The sequence below is a fragment of the Hippichthys cyanospilos genome, chromosome 6 (assembly GCF_059441005.1).
Source record: "Hippichthys cyanospilos isolate Australia breed blue-spotted pipefish chromosome 6, RoL_Hcya_1.0, whole genome shotgun sequence".
NCBI classification, from domain to species: Eukaryota; Metazoa; Chordata; class Actinopteri; order Syngnathiformes; family Syngnathidae; genus Hippichthys; species Hippichthys cyanospilos.
Window position 1 is genome coordinate 11,543,729 of NC_142374.1, and position 24,230 is coordinate 11,567,958.

At 39.4% G+C, this 24,230-nt stretch overlaps 1 protein-coding gene and 1 long non-coding RNA gene across 5 annotated transcripts in view; one reads left to right on the forward strand and one right to left on the reverse strand.

The window, feature by feature from the left end:
• Positions 1-357: 357 nt before the first annotated feature.
• On the reverse strand, positions 358-6,996 carry LOC148422161 (uncharacterized). The gene is made up of 2 exons (XR_015865956.1): positions 6,902-6,996; positions 358-3,206 (listed from the first exon to the last, which is right to left on the reverse strand). It is a non-coding gene; the product is annotated as an uncharacterized LOC148422161 (long non-coding RNA).
• The window catches only part of il34 (interleukin 34), a 46,066-nt gene continuing 26,073 nt past the window's right edge, over positions 4,238-24,230 (forward strand). For 2 of the 4 annotated variants that reach the window (XM_088417821.1, XM_088417824.1), the window contains exons 1-2: positions 4,238-4,375; positions 12,571-12,884. In XM_088417821.1, the coding sequence (XP_088273947.1) occupies positions 12,839-12,884 (46 nt within the window). In that variant the 5' untranslated portion in view covers positions 4,238-4,375; positions 12,571-12,838. Of the gene's footprint in view, positions 4,376-7,091; positions 7,163-10,157; positions 10,181-12,570; positions 12,885-24,230 lie in introns of those variants that run through there. The other 2 variants (XM_088417822.1, XM_088417823.1) reach the window with 2 other exon arrangements.

Consider the following 24,230-nt stretch of genomic DNA (forward strand, 5'->3'; position numbering starts at 1 on the left):
CTAAAACTGAGAGGAAAAAGTTATGATCTCTCCGGCTGATTCAATTAAGAGTGCAGCGGTTAGAAAACAAGGAAAGGTAATCCAATTGACTCGTTTATTAATTGCGGTCTTTGGGAATATACACATAATCATAAACTTGGTGAAACAGGGATGCTGCTAAACTTGGGGTATTTATAGTAAAATGAACTTGGAGCGCATCACGAGGAAAAGGAAAAGCAAAAGCTTCGAAGGAATTCCACATTACAGTACACAGGCGAGGCATTCGCTGAACGGTCACAACGTGGGAAATCTGATACACGGTTAACTTAACGCTGAACAAATGTATTACTTACTCATATGACGACAAGAACATATCAATCAATCAATCAAATTTTATTTATATAGCCCTAAATCACCGAAGTCTCAAAGGGCTTCACAGAATGAAAAGAGGTCATACAGAGACATCTTTTCAATGTAAGGTACACAACAGCATCCCCTGTCAAAGCTCCCAGAAGGGGAAGGAAAAACTCAAAAACCCCAATTTGGGGAAAATCAGAAACCTCCAGAAGGGACCACAGGTGGGAGGAGCCCCCTTCCAGGCCCACAGGTTGAAGTGGATGCTGCATGTACCGAACACAGAAACAATATAAATTACAGAAAACATATTGTGCTATATAGTGCAGTGATGTCTTGACAGCAGGCAAAGCCATTGGGCAGGAACCATCCCGCATTCCAGCCAGGTGGACCGCAGACGGCTAGACTCCTAACCCGTGATGGTCGACCAGCGCAGGACCCAATGGAGGCGGTCAAGTCAACCCTCACCATCTAGCTAGCCCCCTCTCCCGGCCGGAAGAGGGGGGCAGGAAAAAAGAAGAAGGCTGCAGACAGGCTAATTTAACTAAATGCTTTTGAGTATAGATGTGTTTTTAGTCGGGATTTAAAGATTTCTACCGAGGTGGCTGCGCGAACTTCCATAGGTAGGGCATTCCATAGTACTGGCGCGCGAATGGAAAATGCCCTTGATCCCGCAGACTTCTTTTTAGCCCGTGGGGTCGATAGCAAACCGGCATTTTGTGATCGAAGTTGTCGGGACGGAACATAAGGTGATACTAAGTCGACGAGATAGGAAGGAGCTAAACCGTGTAAAATTTTATAAGTAATTAACAACACCTTAAAATCACATCTCACGTGTATTGGAAGCCAATGCAGGTCAGCTAGAATCGGAGTAATATGATCAAACTTTCTCGTCCTTGTCAATAGTCTCGCCGCTGCATTCTGTACACACTGCAGGCTTTTAATGTGAGACATGGGAAGGCCAGAAAACAAAATGTTGCAATAGTCTAGGCGCGACGTAACAAATGCATGAATTAATGTTTCTGCATCGCTAAGAGAAAGAATAGGGCGAATTTTAGCTATATTGCGGAGGTGAAAAAACGCCGTTCTTGTCATGTTATTAATATGTGTTCGAAAGGAGAGAGTTGAGTCAAATATCACGCCGAGATTTTTTGCAGAACTACTTTGGGAAATAATACAGTTTTCTAGGTTCAGCGTGGTATTCTTAAGCAGGTGCTGATGATGAGCAGGGCCAATAAATAACATCTCAGTTTTATTAGGGTTGAGAAGCAGAAAATTGGAAGACATCCATTGTTTAATCTCGGCAAGGCAAGCCTCCAGTTTACTGCACTTGCACGGATCCGTTATTTCTAAGGGCATATAGAGTTGGGTATCATCAGCATAGCAATGAAAACTAATAGCATGTTTACGTATAATATCGCCGAGAGGAATCATGTAGATGTTGAACAGTAAGGGGCCAAGTACTGACCCCTGCGGGACACCACATGAGACGGAGAAAGACTCAGAGATTGCGTCGCCATAAGAGACACTATGCGTCCTTCCCAGGATGTAAGATCTGAACCAAGAAAGTGCTGATCCCGAGATACCAACACATGATCTAAGACGTTCTATAAGAATATGATGATCAATAGTGTCAAATGCGGCACTAAGATCAAGCAGTAATAATATTGATGAGATGTTGGAATCCGAGGCTAAGAGAAGATCATTCGTCACTTTTACTAGGGCTGTCTCAGTTGAGTGGTTGGCCCTAAAACCTGACTGAAGGAGTTCAAATCTATTGTTGTCTATCATAAAATCACTAAGCTGTTGTGTTACAACTTTCTCGAGAATTTTGGCGATAAACGGAAGGTGTGACACTGGCCTATAGTTAGCGAGATCTTCAGGATCTAGGTGTGGTTTCTTAAGTAATGGTTGAATGACGGCCGTCTTAAAAGCTTCAGGTACAATGCCAGAGGAGAGTGACAGGTTGATAATATTCAAGACAGACGACCCCAAGATCGGGAACAGCTCTTTGACGAGTTTGCCTGGAAGCGGGTCGAGCATGCAGGACGTCGGCTTTGCTGCATTAACTAGTTGTGTAAGACACTCCAGGGATACTAAATCAAACTGGGACAGGGTAGCCAGACTTTCATGAACCTGATTGTCCGAACTAGCATCAACAATCACAGTTGAGGTGGTGAGCGGCGCTGCCTTTTTTATTTCTTCCCTTATTAGCTGAATCCGCTGAGTAAAGGATTGCATGAAATCGTGTGCTGAATGGAGGGAATTTTGATTAACCTGCTGCTGCTGTGTTAGCTGCGCTACCGTCTCAAATAAATACTTTGGGTTGTTTTTATTAAGACTAATCATTTTGGAAAAGTGATTAGTTTTTGCTAGCCTAAGAGCCTCTTTATATTTCAGCAAGCTATCGCACCAGGCCTGACGGAAAACCTCAAGTTTAGTTGTTCGCCATTTACGCTCAAGTTGTCTACTTAACAGTTTACACGTACGCGTTTCCTCCGTAAACCACGGAGTGCGCCGCTTAAACATAGAGTTTTCAAAATATTCTATCAATTCTGTTTTGCTATTGTTGGTGTGTCTTATACATGGTAATATAGAAAATATCAGAATCTGACCCCAAAATTAAGGGTGTGTCTTATACACAGCTGTGCTTTATTTTGGGGAATTTTTGTATTTCATTCACTCATCTTCTGTATGCTTCACCTTGCTGAGCATATTTCCACCTGGAGATGATGATTGTTCATGGAAAGAGGGGGGTCCCATGTCTTGCTGATGACTGTTGCCATCACAGTACTGTGTGTGAGAGAGACCGGGAGATGCATCATTTTTGGTTCTTGTGCTCTTATGTAGAAATCCATAATGAATGGCCTGACCTGTGGAGTGCAAAACAAAGTGAATAATTAAAAAAAAAAAACATGTTTGTTTCGTGATGTATACATTTTACATCCATCCATTCTGCTTGCGGGACCAGTAATACTGTAAATACAAACTCCTTCTAAATAAGTCATGATAATTTTATAATAGATTGTAGAAATGATAGATTTTTGGTCGTAATTGTCATATATGTCACAGGTTCTAAAACTGTCCTTTTTTTCTTTACTACTTAAAAAGGGGGTGACATTTGGAGAATGCCCACTTCTCAAGGGACCACTGAGTGAAACATTCCGACATATATACATAAGACAACCAGAACGTGCAATGTGAGGATTAATTACATGCAACAGCGGGGGGCTCGCAGTAGTTAATACGGAAGGTGAAAGAAATTAAGTGAAGTCGAGCGCAGTGTGTGAGGAGATCACTGCGGTCTCCATGACGGAGCAAGCTACTCACGACAACACCAAAAAAAACCCGTTTGCGCTTTCATAGTAAAAGATTAGCAGTTTAACTTTTGGCTGAATTACACGGGGTATTATTATTATTATTATTATTTTTTTTTAACATTTTAAGGTCGTTATTTGGTACTTGAGTGAAAAAAGTGCTTAATTGTCTCGGTTATAGCTATACTGTACGTTTTAATGTAGGCGCTGCTGTGTTGGTATTAAGCTACATGACTGCAAACTTGTACATGCAGTATAAGGTTACATTCGTATATTAATAACTAACTAAATAAATAATGAATGAACAATAACACAATAAATATGGAAACAACCAGTGTTCAGTTGTCAGAACGTTTGATTTTATTTATTTTTAAAAATAAACGCCATTTCAGACATGAAATCTGACCGAAATGGAAAGCTTCCTCCTATTGAGGCGTAAAGGCGAGTCGCACGTTTATTTTGACAGCAGGCCGGATGTGGGTGCGCAACTGTAGAATTGACTTTGTAGGGAACAGGACAACCTGTTAACTTTTGTCTACTCCACTCTCTTCAGCGCTAACGCGAAGAACACAGGCAGGAACACGCGGAGCAAGTGATGGACTTCCTCACAATAAACACTTCGACAATTTTCTGATCGGATTTGCTGTTACCTCACTCAGCCTGGATTGGAGCTGGGCGCACCTTACAGAAGTGTGACGGCATTTGGGGCCAAAGGACAGGGAAAGGTGCGTCTATTTAAAACCGTATTCAGGTGTTTTGCGGCGTCCAGGTTCACTTTCGTCACTTGCAATGATGACTCAGTGAGTATGAATGAGTTACAACTAACCAATGTAGAGTATGGTATTATACAATTTTGCGGTGAGCACACGTGGGTCTACTTTTTAAACCTCGATTCGATTGTAAAGGAGGCTGTGGTTTCAGTATGAGTGCACTAATTAACATGACTTAAAATGTAAATGTTTTGATTCCGAAGGTGTCAATTTATCCATCACGAGGCATGTAAAATTATGAATGAATCTGTCAAATGGTACACATATTTTGTGTGTAGATTGCGTTTTACATCAGTCTGGCACTTTTTAAAAGGTTGCCTAGTGCCATTTCGACCAGTTTGGCAGTGAAACTTTAATCTACCTTTTTTGCATCCCAGAGATGGGCACTCTTTGAACACCTACGGACCTCCCGTCGGACCGACGGACACTCGTATTGCTGACAGACCACCATCAGTCCGACGACCCCTTTTTGCTGACTGACATGTAGGCAACTGTTTTGCCTGATTGTCACGTTACGTGATTTATTGACTTTAAACTGGAATCGCCATACAGTAAATGAAACTATACCCCTCTTCTCCACCACCAGGAAGTAGAGCACCGTCTTCCCTCGTTTTTCGCGGTTAATGGGGCCCGAACCCTGCCCGCGAAAAGTAGGACCTCCGCCTCCACTCCCCAGTAATTTTCATGCACGTGTATTTGTGTACCAGAAATGTTAAATGTGAAAAGTAGTTTTATACTTTAAACATTTGAGACAAAACTCGCTGCAGCACACATATTTACCTAAATCTTTAATTATTAAAACATATACAGTAACCCCACTCTTCTCGTTTCCATCCCTTGGCCAAAGTCAGGGAACACTAAGGGACTTGAAATAACAGCCCTTGGACGTTGACCTTGAATGGGGCCTATAGCTGATCAAACATACAGTAATAACAGGGAAACAGAGTTTACTTTCAATATTCCAAGTTACCGTATTACCAAAGTGAAAATGGTAACGTCTTCCCAATTGCTTTCTTTTGTCCTGACCACTGCCACGGTTCTAAAACGGAAATAAAAAGGAACTAGATGGCTTGTTTGCCAGTCATAAATAAAAGAAGAAGAAAGAGAAGGGGGCATGAAGGGGGCAGAGGTGGCCGTGGAGGGGGGACCGTGGAAGGGGGGGCGCAGAGGTGTCCGCTCGCAGCACACATTTCATGATGATGCAAGACGGTTGGTGATCAGTTTGGGAGTTAGAATGACCAATTATTCTACACATTCTACACAAAAAACCCTTCAGCTAAGACATCGCAATACAACAAGAATTTACCTTATTCTGTGGCCTCTGTTAATCCTTGTGTACCTTGACTGCAGTCCTGGATTTGACTTGATTGGCGGGACTTGTCTTTTCATTTTCTTTATGTCCGCGCAAGCCCAGGGTAATAAACCGTGTTTGCATATTTGCTCAAATATTGTCGATTCCACCCTGTTGTGCACTTAAGCCAGTGGTGAATTGTATTTTTATTGGCTTGCTCTCTCCCTCGCTTGGCGTATGCGTCCAAAGTATGGTCTCTCTGTTATATTGTAGTGCGTGTGCTGCTTTCACATAACATCAGTAAATGACAACTCTAAATTCTCCACAAAGTGTCTAAATATTACACATTGTCACTTAAAAAAGAAAAAAAAAATAGCACCAAATAAGGCTGCACGATTATGGCCAAAATAATAATCAGGATAATTTTGGTCAATATTGAAATCACAATTATTATTAATAATTATTATTATTATTATTAATTATTTGGTCAAACATGTCTATTTCTTAACTTACTTGCTGAGTGCAAACCAATGAAAAAAATAAGCCTAGCCAAGCACATTATTTACTTTATTTAACTTTCTTTAATCAATTAGCAGTCAAAATGTCATTTTTGGTCATTTCAAACCAAATTTATTATAATTTTTTGCCAATCGGATTTTTCAAAATGGGTCTCAATTGACAGCCAACACTGCCCGTGAGAAACACGACACTATTTAACACCGGTAAATAATAAATTAGGGTGAGAAAAGCATAAACTTTTGCAAACACGCAAACATGTGGGAAACATTGCCCTCTGGTGGTAGGATGACAAAGTGTTTGCTTTGATATGTAGCGTCAGCTTTTTAAATGTCAATATCACAGAGGATCAACTTTATTAATCGCGAAATGAGCTTTGTGCGTGTATGCATCTGAACCACCAGCGCGTCTGATTTATGATGTAAACCAAGTCTACGTTGTATAAAGTATCTGTAGATAATCGATTCAAATAGTTCGTCAAGTTGGCTGTGTGGAATTTGATATTGTCTTTAGTTGCTGCATTCGAAGTATTGAGTGCACTTCTGTCTGTAACCCACCTGATTTGCTGCTGAGTCACTCTTCACTCAAGTTTGTAAACTTACTCATTTTCCAGACATGTTTTAATTGTTGTTTAAAATGACTATACTAAAAGTTTGGGATAGGTTTTGACTTACCATTGACTCTCATAAAAACAATCATTATTGACTATGATGGCTGTATATTAAAAGTGATTGATTTTATATTGTCTTCCATGAAAGCCGATTGCTTTGTGACGTCTCAGTGCACTGCATTGAGGTTGTTACATCAGCGATGGTAAGAGCTCCCTGTTGATTTCTGACAAATCATAACTTATCCTTCAGAAACAAGCAGTCCTCATAAAGGGACTTCCTGTAAACCCCCTTGACATCACTGCTTGCAGTCACATTCAATGGAACGTAAGTTTGACACCTGATTGAGACATCCTCCACTTACATGTGTTCTGGATTTGCTTCTCAAGGTTAAGTCAACATTACTCACTTAACATCTTTTACAAAGTGGCTTAATTTCTGGTTTTTAGCCTTCCCTATAAAAGTGTTGGTCTAATTTGGGGTGAAAATGGAATGAAATTTTGTCTGGAAATGACATCAGGAAACGGCAAAACCTTTTTTGTGATGATCATTTGAAAGCTCCGCCCCTCTCGTTACCCGAGCGTCCAAAACATGCGGCGGCAAATACAATCACAAGGTCGTTCATCAAAGTGCGGCCTAGGGTGTCCTGAGCTGAGCTGTCCTTGGTCTGCCATGGGTTTGCCTTGGGTGATCCTGAGACAACTTAGCCCTTAGGATAAATGGAACATACAAACCCCTCCACCTCAGTAAGGTGACAGCTCATGGAGGAGCCTTGTTCAGTAATTGATTCAAATTCTTCAGATTAGATTGGGAAGTGCCAAGATGATTTGGCATGCTGCTTGAGTTTCTTCTTCATCTTAGTCACTTCCTACTCCTCTGTGTCATTTCCCAACAAGAGGTATCCATTCACCAAATAAAAATTCACTTTTAACTCATAAATGAATGAATCATTTGGGGTTCAAGTGTATCATCGTTCAGCAACTGGCTGGCTGTCTGCCACACTTTGATGCAGGCTGCTCTACTTTTCAAGCAAGCAGGAAGTCTTTAGTCATTATAACAGTGAGATTCCACGACAATATCCATGTGATAATGAACCCATAACAATGCTAATTTGCTGTTTTATAGCTGTAGGGCTGTGCTATTACTGCGCCATAATCACAGGAATGTTGGTTGTGAAGAGTGCTGATATTCTACTTTCTTTAGAGTCTCCAGTTGGCTAGTCTACAAGGACTAACTTTTAACTTTGAGCTGTTGAGAGCAAAATTACTTCTTTGTATTAAAGCTATCCCCAAGAACAAGTGGGTAACAGACATGTAATGTAACAGAGCCTTGGTCAATGCAATTGGCTACACTTTCACCTTATCATTTTGAATATGGGGATAGCTGGAACAAAAAAACAAAACAACTTGAATTTGATGATGCAAAATTCATATGCAAAGAATGCCCTAAAAGTCATCGCATTAAGCAGGTCAAATGGTTCAAGTTGGAGGCAAAGAGGGGACTCAGAAAAGCTAATGTCTGCCACCACCAAGCCATACATTTTCAATTTTTCGCAACTTGTTTGGGCTTAAGGTGAGCTGAAGCTTTCCTCAGGTAATTACACCCTAATCAAATGCTGCCTGTACTGAAATCAAGCAAGTGAACCATTTTACACCATCAGTGTCATACAAAGAGAAGGAGTTAGGACCTCGACAGTATACAGAAATGGAAAAGTAAAAAATCTTTACACAACTTCACCCATAGAAAACTGACAGCTTGAGATTGTTACTTGATTCAACGTGTCACTGAGACATTATAGCTTTAATGCCTTTTTTTTTTTTTTTACATACATACATAGAGAGCAGAATATATGAAAGGCAGTGAAATGAATAATTCCTTGAGTGACACCATGAAAAAATATTTAACACTGAAAATAAAAGTAGGAAAAAAAGTAGAGGCAATACAAGAACCTTCAGCGTTGATCTGATTTCATCACGCCTCTCGCTTGCCATTTTTATCTGCTTGGATGGAGCCTGTGCAAAACCAGCAAGGAATACCCAGAAATGCATCAATGAAGGAAAAAAAAAAAAAAAAAAAGTGTGTTTAGGGTGACAAATTGATATTGTAAAATGGTTTAAAGCTCCAAAAGGTTGATTTTCCATGATGGAAAGCTCTCCAGGAGCATGAAAATGATCCTAATCATTTCAGTCAGGCATGTCTGTGAGAGGAGGTTTGAAAAGATGCAGGATACCGGCCCTCCAGAACAGGAGTTCCACACCTGTGGTGTAAGAGGTGGCAAAGGCTCATGGTTTCTTTGTTTGACATGAGTACCTCGACCAGTTCAAAGGCGACCTCACACACAGTTGCTGGATGTGAAGCCCACGGACAAGTTCTTTGGACCAGGAACACCTGGTACCAGGAATTCAGAGTTTTGGGGCTTTTTTTTTTTTTGTCTGAAAACAACTATTGTAATTCATTTTGGTTGTTGCTGTTGTTTGACGTCAGAATGCTAACCTCGATTTCCATAAATGGATTTAGAATAACATGAGAGTAGCCAGGTTAGTTGTAATGTCTGGTTTGGAAATGTCAGACATAGAATGATACATTTTTACATACAGAACATTACACAAACGCACACACACACACACAAAATGACACTTTTGTGTGGGATTTAAAAAAACAACAACTTATATTTACTGTAATTATGACTTTAATTATAATATGTAATTATGACATCTTACTTTTGCAACATGGGTAAATGATCAGGTTAGGTTGCTACCTTAGGAGCAGGAAAATATCTCACATACTTGGTTATTAACACAACTTCCTGATGCATTTAAACAGCATCTCACCCAAAAATATTCAATTTGTATGTTTTATTGCATAATAACCCAGACTGTTAAATCTGTAACGGTTGCTTTGGTCTACATGCCTGCCTCGTTTATTTTCCAGTTGAGTAGAAACACCTGTAATGAAAGCCAAACCATGGCAAAGCTTTTTTTTTTTTTTTTTTTAACCCTAACCCTCGGTCAATGTTGCGCTCCTAAAAAAGAGATCTGTGCCAAGCTATTCATTTTGTATATGAATTAGTCATGCTCATGATAATTTTTTCACTTAAAGAAAATATACTTCCTTTCGTCACATTCATAATTTTCAAAGCTCATTTTTTAAACTATACATTTTTTTGTCAGACAAATCAGAAGGCTGCCTGACCATGGGAAAAGGTGGGTCCTGGTGTGACAACAGTTGAGAAACAACGCTTTATGACATGTCAGCTGTAGTATTCTGTAATTGCTCTCAGAGGATGTTAATCAGTTATTGAATTTCATCTAAGCAAAAGAGGTGTTGGAATAAGAACTGCTTCAGGTTTGTGTGAGCTCATCACTTACACTATATATTGAGAAAGAAATTGATGACGCATATTTGTGCAAGAGGACAGATATACCATCTTGTTGTATTTATTAGGAAGCAGGATTTATTTTGACTTTACACCATTTCAATGAGTTTTAAAGGGGGCCGGTCAGGGCAGTGACTCACCAGATTAGGCTGCAGTCGGGAACAGATTTGCTGTGTGTGGCAGTTGGCATCCAATTACATTTACGCTACTTGGTTAATATTACTACCACCTTGCACTGCCAAAACACAGGAGATGAATTAAACTGGAACCGTTTTTCCAATGTGTGTGTGTGTGTGTGTGTGTGTGTGTGTGTGTGGGGGGGGGGGGGGGGGCTTTGTGTTTATTTTTTTTTCTCACAATCTTTCGTTCTCACTCTCATCTCGCTTTCTCACTCTCTTCTCTTGCCCCCCCCCACACACACACATTACATAAAATCTGAGTACAACCTGTTTATTCTCCTTTTATTTCCATAAAAGAATCGAAAAGGTAACCACAAAAGAATTAAATTGTTAAACAATCAAAAATGGAATCAGAATGGTCATAATCTTATAATCTTAACAATTCCCAACCTTAATGAGTAATAAGTAATAATTTGTCCTGCTACTAAGTAGTTAGCACTTTGACTGTGATGATGCAATTTCGTGAAAACAAAAAAAACAATTAAGTTTCGAAGTGGCTTTTGTTTTTTTTGTTTTTTTACCTTTATGTACACAGAATATTGATTGGCAACTCATGTATTGCATCTCACATGTATCACAATGTAGCCTTTATTTGTACCCTCCACAGCATTTCTCTTAATGTAAATTTGATTGCGCATGTAGTGTGAAGCTGGTATGGAGCTTGATGTTAAATGCACAGGGAGGGCAAACCCTGTAGGCTAACGGACACAAAAATGCCTTTTCTATTTTCCATTTGGATAGCTAAGATTTTTGATTGTTTTTGTTCTTTTTGACGCTCTTCACCCCGAAAGTCCTGTTTTCTCTAGCAAAACGGATGATGGTGGCGTGCTTTTCCATGATGCATCTGGTGCATTTTGATGCGCATAGCATAGAAAATTACTGAAACAAATCAATCCAACCACATCAAAAGCTGAGAAAACGGAAAACTGGAACTAAATATAAGGGGGGCTGATAGTTATGAAACTATTTGCTAACCGGCTAGTTTTCTGCTGGGGCCTGTGGGCAGACAAAACTGTGCAAGTGAACATTCTCAATTCCCTGAATATACCGGCAAAGATGTCAAACAAGAAAACTTTTCCGGTGCATTCGGATGAACCGGAGCCTATTAAAGCTGTCTTTTGGCCTGAGGTTGGCAACACAGGAATTGCCACTGAACCGATTCACCCGCAAATGATGCTTGCTACAGTGTACGCTTTTTTAAATGTATTCTGATCGCATGCCGCGAGTACATGTTACTTAGTACACGCATGTGACAACATTCATTTACCTGTACTGTATTTGTTGCTCACCGTGTAGTAACACATGGCAAGAGAGAATAGGCTCTCGTTTATTCGAGCGGATGGTATGTCAGTGAATCTAGACAAATAGCTGGCTTTGTTATATACTATTCTTATACAGTTTATAACACAACATAGTTTAATTCTTATCACACAACACAAGATAGAACTTTCAAATTAGTCCACAAGTGAACAAGAATTATATTCAGAGTCATACAATCAAATTTTCTTTTCTTCAATCATTGCAACTAATAAATGAAATATTGCTGTCCTGTTTACATGGCGGGCTCGGTGCAAAATCTCTCCTCCACAACCCAGGAATGAAACTGAAAGTAAAAAACATGAACATCTGCTCGAATAATATAGAGGTGATCTGGAACGTAAAACCCAATTTAAGTGGGTGTAAAGTGTACACAGGAAAACAACAAGCCACACTAACATTCCCATTTTTGGACAGTTGAATGTTCACATAACCTACCACACATGTATTTGTAATGTGAAAGGAAGCTGAGGTACTTGCCAAAAACCCACGCTGAGAACTGTGTGACATATTTGCCAATAGTAGGCCACAGTGCTGGCTATTTTGCAATCTTGTTGAAATGAAATCAACAGTCCTGCTGCTGCTGGTTGCAGCCGAACGAAGTCTTGCACTTTACCTCAGTTGCTTGAAGATTGAATTACTTATCAGTTCCATACTTATTGATTTATTATGCCAATCTTTAATAACTGTGTATAAAATTGTTTTTGAAATTACATTAAAATGATTCTCAGAAGATGAACGTGACTAAACTTGGCTTCAGTGTATTGGATGCTGATTTTCTGGATCTAAAATTTATTTCGTGCTCAATGTGATTCTTGGCATCGTGTCTGTTTCGTAATTGTATTTCCAATTTTGTTTTTCAGATTTTCCAAAGTAAAAAAAAGCACGCGCAGCAAATCAAAATGAATTGCTGTTGCCAGCATATGCCAGAATTGCAATGAAGACTGGCTGTCCTACCACCCATGTTTGACATGCTGAGCACCCGCTGAAGAGCCCCGTGACACAGCAGTTTGCCCAACTTGCCCCGCTTGTGTGGACACAAATTGACATTCACATATATATATGTGCTACACACACGCACGGTGTGCTGATTTCGAAGCACTCCGGAGCTAAGGAATTAAAACCAAGAGTATGGTCCAACGGTCCACCTCAGTCCGCCTGCTGGGAGCCCTCTTGGGTAAGATACATTTGAAACTCACAATACAGTATTGGCTTGTTTGAAAAAAATGAGAAACTTGGCGAGGGATACTATCTATGGTATGATGTTATGAGATATGATAGTGGGAGCTGACAGAGGCTACTTCAGAGTATGGGAAGGGTTGCTTATAATCCCATTGACGGATTTACCTTTGCCATTCACTGTTGTTTTCCTCTTTTGAGTCTTTCATATGATATATGTATGGTAAAAAGGTATGCATAAAATGACTCTTCAAACAGAAGCTACATTTACTGGAATATTTACATTAGAAGCATACTGCAATATCTATATGAAAACTTGCAATCTTCTGTTCAGTTAATCGTTCACTACGCTGTATGTTGGTTTCAGCAAAGAGCGCATAATTCAATTTACCAAGGAATTTGTGCCATAACCGTTCAAACGAGAATATTCCTTCATAACCACAGCATGGATGACATTCGTAAATCTTGTGTGACAACAGCTCAAGGGTTCTTTCTTGGCATGGAGTTTCCTTTCTTTGTCTTTTTGCAATATTTATTCCAATAGACAAAGCCTCCCGTCATTAACGATAATCTGCAAGACCGTCACAAATGCTCCAAACCTCGATGGGTCCTATGAGAACTAAGCCCGGGCACGCTTTGCTTTTTCTATAGCATTTTGGGTAACATTTTCCTAACACCATAAACCAACAGTGGATGTCTAGTGAAACAAAAAGTAAAGAGAGAAATATTATATACAAGAGGTTAGAGTATGTTTGTAGTGTGCTGAAACCTTTGTAGTGGTGTAAACCTGCGTTCAGACTTCAGGCATATCCATTACCTCAACCCAAATCTGATTTTTAGGGCTGACTGTCCACACCGTTTTTAGAAGGGTTCAAATCTGATCTGGCACTGTTCAGATTGGGCCACACCATTTATCCGTCTGACGGGTTGCTGTAACAACGTTGAAAATGGGGTGTTACTCGATGCGACTCTTGTGGTACTGATGTGCACGTAAAAAATGGTATTCCCTGCCCCTGCAACCTGAGTTCATGTATGTCTTTTAAGATTTTTGCGCGTGTGTACGCGAGTGAGTACTTGTTTTTCTTTTTCTTTCTCCACGATAAGAAAAAGGAACACAGAAAAGTGTGGTCCTCATATCTTTAATGAAATGAAGCGTAGTACTATCGCACGGCTTTCACTCTTCAACCAAACGCATGCACGTTTTCTCTCATAGAGACGTCACGGACCGTCAAAACGGTACTGTTTATTTGGCGCGGTTCGGCCTGAGACATCTATGAGACACGGATACACAACTACCTCCCGAACCTGATCTCTGCCCATTCCGCAAAATGATATCATGTCATGACACAAACATTTGCCACAATTTGGAGGAAAAAAAATGTCTGTGATTTAATGAACATATTTACCATACTATTTCTGGAAAAACAAAAGATTTTTTTTTTCAAAATTCCAACAACTTATGCAAATGAATGATTTCACAAAGCTTTAAAAATGTTTAATAAGGGCACCACTGGTGAAATAGATTTCCTTTTCTTTTTGCCTTCCTCTTTGAATTTTTTTTGTGGCACCTGCATTCCAGTTTGAGTTTATTTCATTCCTCAAAAAAGCTCTACACACTCTTGTTTGACCGCGTTAGAGCATAAAACAAATTGCCTCTCCAATATCATTCTTCACAAGAAAAAAATAAATAAATTAATAAAAGAAACATGTAAAGTCACACCCGAGTTTAATATTACATTTACTGTAGTTCATTTTTACACATTTTGTTTATCTTTCTAGATGATGTATATTAGAATCGAATATGTGATTAGCTTACTTAAATTATGTAAATGTTTTTAAATAGTCAAAACAATCTTTTTATTGGTTTCTATTAAAAATATCTTTTTGGATTATTTTAAAGTCTGAATAAATCAGGGAAAGGGATTGCGTTGGACCATAAAAGGTGCCGTTATGTGACTTCATTCATACATGGGAAGCAGTTTAGATTTGGAATGAAAGGATTTCATAGTCTGTTTGTCAAAAAGTAACTTATGTTTAAAACTATTTAGTGTACTCCACATTCATTTTGTTAAGGGAGCTATGCTTTCAAGAGACGATGAATGAAATAAAACATTTTCTCGCTGATTATAATGTTCCTCATTAATTTATAACACATGGACACATTGGCTTACAAACACAATCATCCCTTTCTATACTGCTCCATATTAATTTAGAACACATGGTAACATTAGCTTATAAATGACAATCACCCCCGTTCAGCAGTCTGTTTTGGAAAATCTGAGAGCAGCATTTTAATATGGCAGTTTATCATCTGACTGGAGTGGCTGGGCCTAGTGTCCATAAAGTTATCATGTTAAAATACTTGGAGTGCTTCTGTACCCAAGGGCTTGCTACAGAAGGTTGATTGAGAGACTCACATGTGGTCGAAGTTGAAGTGTTCACCTAACATGGTAATATTTTTGTTCAACATATAGTACATGAAATGCTGTATGGCATTCAAAGACTGAAATGAAAACATGTCTCGTCCATAGTGCTTTTTCGAGACACATTACAGGCAAGCTGACGGATAAATCTTGTTCTTTGTTCTGTTGTTTTATCCGTGCAGACATCTGCCAGTGAAATACTACTGTCTGAATTTGTGAAGCCATGAAAAACTTTGTGGACAGGCTACACACTAACTCACAGGCCATAATACCCTTGTTTGAGGTGCCGTGTCTTTGTCATATAAAATTTTGACAAAAAAGAAATCTTTTCAAAGCCTTTTCCGCCATTTATGTGACTTAAAATATACAACTCAATTGAATAAAACCCAAAAACGAAAGAACTGTACTGCCCCCCAAAAAAACTGTATTTAGTTCCGCATGTGTGCACACCTGCTTATAACTGGGAATGTGGCTGGCTTTAATATTAACCATTTACATTCTAACAAATTTCAAACCGAATTCGGCAAACACATTCTAAAGCACGAGTGTTAATCTCATTTTAGCCAACGTGGCATATAGAGGAAAATCTATCTTCAAGTGGGCTGGACGGGTGAAATCATATTATATGTCTTAAAAAAACAGTTGGTGTCAATAATATGTAGATTTGTTGCTATGTGCATAGGCCCGATCCCAATTCCTCACCAATAACAGGGGTCAACTGTAAATATATTGATGAAAATAACATAAAACAACATCAATATCGTAAAATCACTTCCCTCTCTGCCCTCTTTATCTCAATGTAGCATTTATCCTTTAATTGCATGACATTAATGTCAATTTTCCATGACCTTTTTTTTCCATTTATTCATAAATACATATTTTGTATAGACCACATAGGAGGAAATAATCAAATACAATGTAACATAAATATTCAGGGAAAGGAAAATGCCCCATTCAAAAGTACTGGTTGTAAAACTTCTTTGCAAAGAGTGCAGTCAAGTGCTGGTGCTGTACTGTCTCTTGTAATGCAGAAGACATTGGGAGCTCGCAAAGAAAAAGTCATGATGTCACGTCGGATCACTGCGCGCTAATTGCTGAGCTGTAAATAAAGTAAATTTAAAACAAAATACAAGAATGATTGTTTATAATACAGCACGGACTAAAGCAGAATGTCTGATAATGGCTCATTATACGTCCATTGTGAAGCTCTTTCGGGCAATCAAAGGATTTTACCTGCGCTGTGTATTTGCACGATGAAGCTAGATGCTAATGCTTGGTTTGGCTTGACGAGGCAGAACGCGTTTTGCAGCACTTCATACTCTGTGTAGCTTTCCCCCGCAGCCAGACAATATTCTCTCATACTCTAGGTGGCAGTAAATTGGGTCTACAGCATAAAAACAACACTATAGCAGAGCTAGAGAATCCTAGTAGATTCAAACAATCTAAATTCTTCCAAGCGCTTTTTAAGACTCCTCATCTCTTCTCAACGCGGCGCTCGCCAGGAGTTGTTTACAGTATTTAGGCCATGGTAGTCCTTTTCAGCCGAATCATAAAGATGTTCGCACTGGCAAACTTCCATGAGCTATAGTTCGTCCGCCAGGTTTTCCGCTCGTAAAAAAAATCCAAAAGGTACGCTTTGCAGAAAATCTGGAGGGGCGTGGTTGCCGAAATAACGTCATTCTGACGTGTGGCGCCACGTGCAGCTCCTTGATGCGTCATGCTTAAAGCAAGCTTAACACATGGAAGACAGGATGAAAGTAATAAAGATGAAAGACGGCTGTAGCAAAAGGTAAAGACATCATGCAAGAAATTGATGTAAGTATGATCATGAATGCTTATTGTAGGTGTGGCAATTTCTTTTTCTTTTTTTCAATGTGGGCTAGTTGGATGATTTTGCTTTTAATTTCAGTCAGATTTTAGATTGCACAACATGTTTTTTTTTTTTTATGTCTAGATTTGCTATAGTGAAAAGTCCCCTGTTGTGAAAAATTTCGAGCTGCAAACATGATTTCGTTGTAGAGGAGGTCTACTCTAGTTGCTATCCGGAGCATTGCTGCTAAAAGCAGCTTGGGACTCTGCGCCTGTTAACAGTTCTATTTCTTTTCTTTCATAAAGAAGTGCTCCTACAGAACCACGGCTGAGTGAATCCTCTAACACATGCAAGCTTGTTACAGTATTATGGACAGCAGACTAATGGGTCCAGTCCTATTCATTTTTGTAATACTTAATGAAATAACCTTGCAGGGCGTTTTAAAACTCCTCGAGGGGCGGATCCGGCATGCGGGCCGTACATTTGACACCTCTGATCTAAAGGCAGTTTGATTAACCTTCATTTAGGTTCAGATGTTCTTGTAAGCGTTTCCTGATCTTTTCCTTTGCTTTCTCGGGAGAGGTGTTCCGCTATAATCACACTGAACGCGGAAAAATGCGTTGTTACGCTCATTCGGTAGGCTTTTTTTCACCGGGTGTTTACCGCCGGCATTTAGCTTGTTCACATATTCGCACGAGGGGTGGGGAGTGAGCTTGTTGTGCACTTTACAGTGGACCCGGAAAGGATTATTCTTCCTTTTTTTACATTGCATGTCCCTCATTTTGCAGCAATACCCGTCTGACTCGAACAAAAACGTTTGAACGTCGCAATGCTGCACTATTGCTATTTTGGCACAGTAACTACAGTTCAACAGCTGTTAAGGATTTGTGTGAACACTGACTGATGAACTGTTGATAATTCCCTTCACCTTAAATGCTACAGTTCTAACTAAATGAAAACAGACCCAAAGCATAATTTTGCCACTACCTTGCTTCACTTTGGTGATGGTGCTCTTATGGTGGTATGATGGGACCTTATTAGAATTAAGACCAAAAAAGTTAATCTTAGGTATTACCTGACCAAAACAAATGTTCCACACACATTTGTGAGATTTCATGTGTTTTTGTTTTTGCAAAATATCAACCAGGGTTTATTTATTTTCATATACAGTCGGCCCCCGGTTTACAAACACCCTGTTTTACGAACAATTCGACTTACGAGCGTGGACCACGGAGATTTTTGTCCCCCACTTACGAGCAAACATTTTGTCTTACGAACAATCCGACATTCCGGCAATTGTATATGCAAATTTATTTTTGCTTAGCTGCGTCAACAAAATCAGCAGTTGACGCTTGTGACAGTAACGTGAACGCTATTGCTCTTACAACGTCACAGTCACTGTCTCAGTCACGGTGTCAGTCACGGAGTCAGTCACGGAGATGCCAATATGCTATTGGTCGATTAGGGTCACCCGGTCTCACTCACGGAGATGCTATTGGCCGGCGTCACGTCAATCACAGAAATGCCGATATGCTATTGGCCGAACGCTTTTATCTAGCTTGATGGCACAGCTGGTCGGGATGGAAGGAAGGAGAGAAAATGAGTGAAAAACGGAAGGAAGGAATGTTGTGAAGACTTTGCAAACTTTATCTGTTAGACATAGCTTCTAAAATTGCTAGTAGCGGTAAAGGAAGAAGTAAGAGGATGATGACAATAGAAACGAAGCAGGAGATAATAAAAAAAAAAAGAGGGAGGCACACGCATAGTTAACCTTGCTCGTGACTATGGACGGAATCGCTCGGCAATCTTCTAAGGGCAAGACTTTCCTTGCCGGGGTACGGACCTCGCTCGACAACAAAATGGAGAGGCTTCTTCTATTATGGATTAAAGAGAAGGAAATTGTCGGTGATATGTTTTAGCATCTCCGTCACTGACACCGTGACTGAAACAGTGACTGTGACATTGTAAGAGCAATAGCATATCAGCGTAACTGTGATAACTTTGCGGGTTGGTCTCTGCTCCCCTCCGCCTCCACCCAGCTCAAGTCACGTCGCTCCAAAGGTAAATATCATTTTTCCTTTGTATATGTTTTTTAATTTAACTGTACTGTAGATTATGTTACTCATTTTTAATATGTGTATAAAGTCGTGATGGTTTTACCTAAGGTTTTTGCACGCGTTGCACGCATTAACGAATTAACATAGGTTTGGATTGCCCGTCATACGAGCAGTTCGAGTTACGAGCGTAGCCGCTGAACGGATTAAGTTTGTAACCCGGGGGCCCACTGTATATGTGTAGTTATTTTTTGTAAGAAATGCTGCCAACTTGCCACCCTACCAGAAAACCAGAAATATAAAGAATACGAGCAATATTTGTCACATACCAAAGAGCCAGTTCTTGCCAGAAATTCCTGAAGCTTTTTCAATGTTGCTCTTGGCAGCCTCCCTAAACAATTTTTCTTCTTGTGCGTTTATTGGTTTTTGAGACAGCTTTTTGAAACGTGACTGCAATACCTTCTCCAATGCATTTTAAAGATCTTACGTGTGTGCTGACTCCCATTTAATATTACTTTAAATATTATTGGTTAAGTATGAACATAGCCACATTACCAATGCACAATTGTAAAAACATGCAATCACAGTTGTTTATTTTGACCTTCTCTCTTAAAAGACTTCAAATATTTTCTTCTTTGGTCACATTAATGGTGAAAAAAGTTATAAAATGGCTTATGCCTGTAAATACAGTGATCCCTCGTTTTTCACGGTAAATGAGGGGGAAAAAAAAGTTTAAAAAAATGTAAAAAAAATGTGTGTGTGTGTGTGTGTATATATATATATATATATATATATATATATATATATATATATATATATATATATATATATTGTGTGTGTGTGTATATATATATATATATATATATATATATATATATATATATATATATATATATATATATATATATATATATATATATATATATACACACACACACACACATTTTTTTTTAACTGAATTGATTAAACCTTATACACTGTACAGCAAGTGAACAGTTCCCCCTTTCCTTTGAGGTCTCGCGCAGCTGAGGTCATATTAGCAGCGCGGCCCGGACGTTGAATGAAAGTCTAATCTGTACATGTTGAAACATGATTACAATGGAGAGTTTACACTTCAAATACCATTTTATTATCAAAGAAATCTAGGTAAGAGATTTCCAATGGTCTGGTGAACGTCAGTGGATCGGTTAATTAAAAAATCTGCTAAACCTCTCATCATTGCCTCTCGCAAGCAGAGGGCCTGAGACAATTACTCGATGCCGATTCATCTTTCTAGCGACAAATCCTAGCTACGTTCTTCTTTTTAATCTCAGACTGCCTCAGTCTGGTATCATTGGAACCGACATGTATCACTATGTCTGAGTAATTAGTGCTGTTTGCACTACGCTGGTGTCTAGGCCTCTTGCGTGTCAGCTCCCTAAGACTAGCTACAATGTTGGGTGCTCTAGCCCCTAGAATACACATGGCTGTGGCTGGCGCTTTAAGGTTAATGTCACGGGTGATAGAGTCCCCTATAACTAATGTGCGGGAGCCAGTAGACTGAGGTGGAGTGTGCATAAAAAGGGGGCTAAAATGATCATGTGTCTGAATAGGGCATTGAATCAATTCCACCTGTACGTCTCTGGGTTATTTTGAACTGGGTAATTTGTGGTTATTTTTTTGGAGTTAAGTGGTGGCTCTTTTCTATATACAAATGAAAATGGGATACTTTTCTGAACATAGCTTGATAGGAAGTTCTCCCCACACCCACCTAACCTTGATATGCCGGTATATACCCAAAAGACTTGAAAGTGCTTTCATATTTATTTTGATTTATTGTACTTTGAGATTAAGATGTTTGTTTCTTCCTTATACGGCATGCTGTATGAACAACACATCAACGCAACCTGACTGATGTGGAAAAAACACTTCTGCTATTATTCTAAGTCATTGCTGATATAAAGCTAACACAGCTTTTTTCTATGTTTGGGGAGTCAGGATATTTTTTAAGTTCGTTGAACTTCAATCTACTCCTTTTGAGTATCAGCTGTTAGCTTTTTTTGTATTTTTTCCGACTGTTATTATGTTCTTGCAATGCTCAATAAAATTGAGAAAAAAATATTAAATTGAGTGTGGCAAGCGCTTGCACTGTAGACTGTTTTTTGTACAGTAGAACCCGACTAGGGCACTTTACTAGGTAGAACTCGCAATGCAGATGCTCACAGGCAAACGCATGATTTTTAGGAGGGTTTTTACTTTGCAGTTGCTTTGTTTTTACAAATTAACACAATTATGCATGTGTTACTGATTTTTTACAGATCGTCGAGTCCAAGATGTGAGGTGAAAGTTCTTCAGTCTTATTAAACAAAAGCTAATATTTTGATGAAAGTGAATGCAAAAGCGACATGTTTTGTACCGAATGGTTCTTAGTGAATAGTAGACTCATACGTTAAACCCATCTACTATGACTGCTGTGCTAATAACAATATTGATTTACCTAACATGCCTTTTATTATTGTTTAGAAAATGGGAATAACGGCATGGAGAAGAAAGACTTCTACAAGTGAACCATTGACCTTATAGCACACCCTTTCATGACTAATGAAGTGGGGAACAGGTTAACAATGTGCAGACGATTTTGGCAAATGCTAAAGCGCTCTCTGCCTTTGCAGTCCGAGGGCCTTTGTAGTCCAACATAGCGCCACAGTAGCTTTCCACTGATAATCGAAAGAAAAGTTGGGTTGTTGACTTCATCATCTGGTTTAAACAAGCTGCCTCTTTGTGCCTTTACCTTTATTACCCTCCTTTATTACCCACTTTTGTCTCATGTAAGATCTTTGAAGGATACTGTGTGAAAGACTGTGAGTGACCACACTTAACAACCAAATACAATTGATTTGCAAGGGCATATATTGTGCACAACCTATTCTGGACACTCCAAAGAATTTCTCTGGCTGGCCCACTCAAAAACTTTATGCACAGTAGTAATATGCGTTGAATAATTACTGTACTTGGTTTAAAAAAAAGTCAAGGTTTCTTTAACTACTAATACGGTCTGTTATAGGTAATGAGCTCTTCTTTCCTTTTTTGCAAGGTGCAGTATTATTTTTTCCCTCAGGGGACAAATAGGGGAGGGTGAGCATTTACACACAGAGGAGTGTTGAAGCAATACGAAAAACACATTGTGCAAACACAGATGCCTTTTTTGCTTTGTTTATTTATGTGCATTGTCCTAAGGAAAATAAATGGTGCTGGTGTCGGTACTAGTTAAACCAGAGGAAATTTAGATTAGCCCATGGATTGATATTTTTCCCTGACTTTAGCCTCACTTTCCTTTTGTAACTAGTTTTCTTGCTGTTAGCGGAGCACTGCCCCATGGCGAATACTGTCAGGCCGTGTCAGCTTGTCTTCCCCTGTCAGTCATTTGTGTTGAATGTTTCTCTTTCTCCGAGCTTGTTAAGATTTCATTGCCTCGTACTTGCAGGTGTAATGATAATAAAGGCTATCCATCCATCCATCCTTACATCCATACATACTATAGTTCACCAGAAATTAGTGCTGCTGCTGGTTGCAGCCGAGCCATGCACTTTACCTGTATTTTGTTTAAGAATGAAAAGGAATGTGTTAAAAAACAAAAACAAAAAAACATCAGGAAACACTGCCAGACAGTTCACACTGAGGCTAACCGAGAATCTAGCAGTTGAGGTTCCATGGCATCACTCTTCCATTACTAACAAGGCTGCTCGCTTTAACACATTTGTGATTAAAGCTTGATCGAGCTATACAGCACAGATCCCCGGCAATTTTCAAAAAGTTAAATATGATATTAAGAAATGGAAGGCTTTAAAAGTCCTGGATTTACACATATTTATGTCGGGAAAAGACATTTGGCATCTGTTTAGTATGAGCAGGGCTTTGATGACAACCATTTCGGCCTGTCATATGTTACGGAGTGTCTGAATATTTTGCATTGCTTTTGTCTTTTCTGACAGCCTAAGAAATAAGTACCTGCGCCAGAAGGCAGCATTTGACTTGATATGTTTAAATCAAATCTGGCAAGGGATGGTTGTTGTGGTTTGCATCAGGTTACATTTCTTACCAAGTATATGATAGACATTCTGCTTGAGTAAGTACTGTTGGACATGATCAAATACTGAAACCCAGTGTTAGTGATATGTAAAATTAACATTGATTTAATCTAATATGCTTCTCATATTAGGGAAATCAGTCTTGTTTTTTTCATACATACATGGTTGTGAATCGAAAATAACTGGTCAACTGATCGGTCAAATATGAATGATGAATTGTTGATTAGTCTCGAAGCAATTTGGGTATGATAAAAAAAAATTGCTTCATGGGCAGTGGATTTAACTCTAACTCTTACTACTTAGTGATTTAACGAATGAATGGCATGAACTGAAGGAGACTTTATTCTGTAGAAAAATACAGTGGATTGATGAGGGAATTCCAGATATATCTGCATTAAAATTACTCAAATGTGGCCCAACATTTGAATACTTGTCTTCCAAAAATGGTTTTCTGTCCCAAAATGGTTCCTAAACCATGATCGCTGTCTTACAAAGAACCCACAAACCCTGTTATTTTTGATGGGTATCTGAAAATTGACAATGACTTCTGATGAATAATGAAGTGAAGCCGACTATTGCTTGAACGTGCTACTGTTGCATCTGTGGGAAAAGTACAGTAGTACAGTGGACTCCCAGTTTACGACGTCCCCGCCTGAGGTTTTTTTCACCTTACGACGTGGCCCGCGACATTTTTTTGTCCCCACTTAACACCATTTCTTTCTCCTTACGATACAGTCAACATGGCAGTCAGTGTGTATGACACATCCAACATGGCGGTCAGTGTACGCTCACACACCTATACACGCGTCACCGCTTACGTCACTACACTGCTGGTCTCCTATTGGTCGGTGTCACGACTCCCTAAGATACTGGTCTACTATTGGTGGGCGTCATGGGGTCATGAAGACGCTGGTCTGCTATTGGTCGCTGCACAGGGTCACAAAGATGGCTGCCGAAGCAGGCTACCCTCAATAGGGAATATGGCCGTGA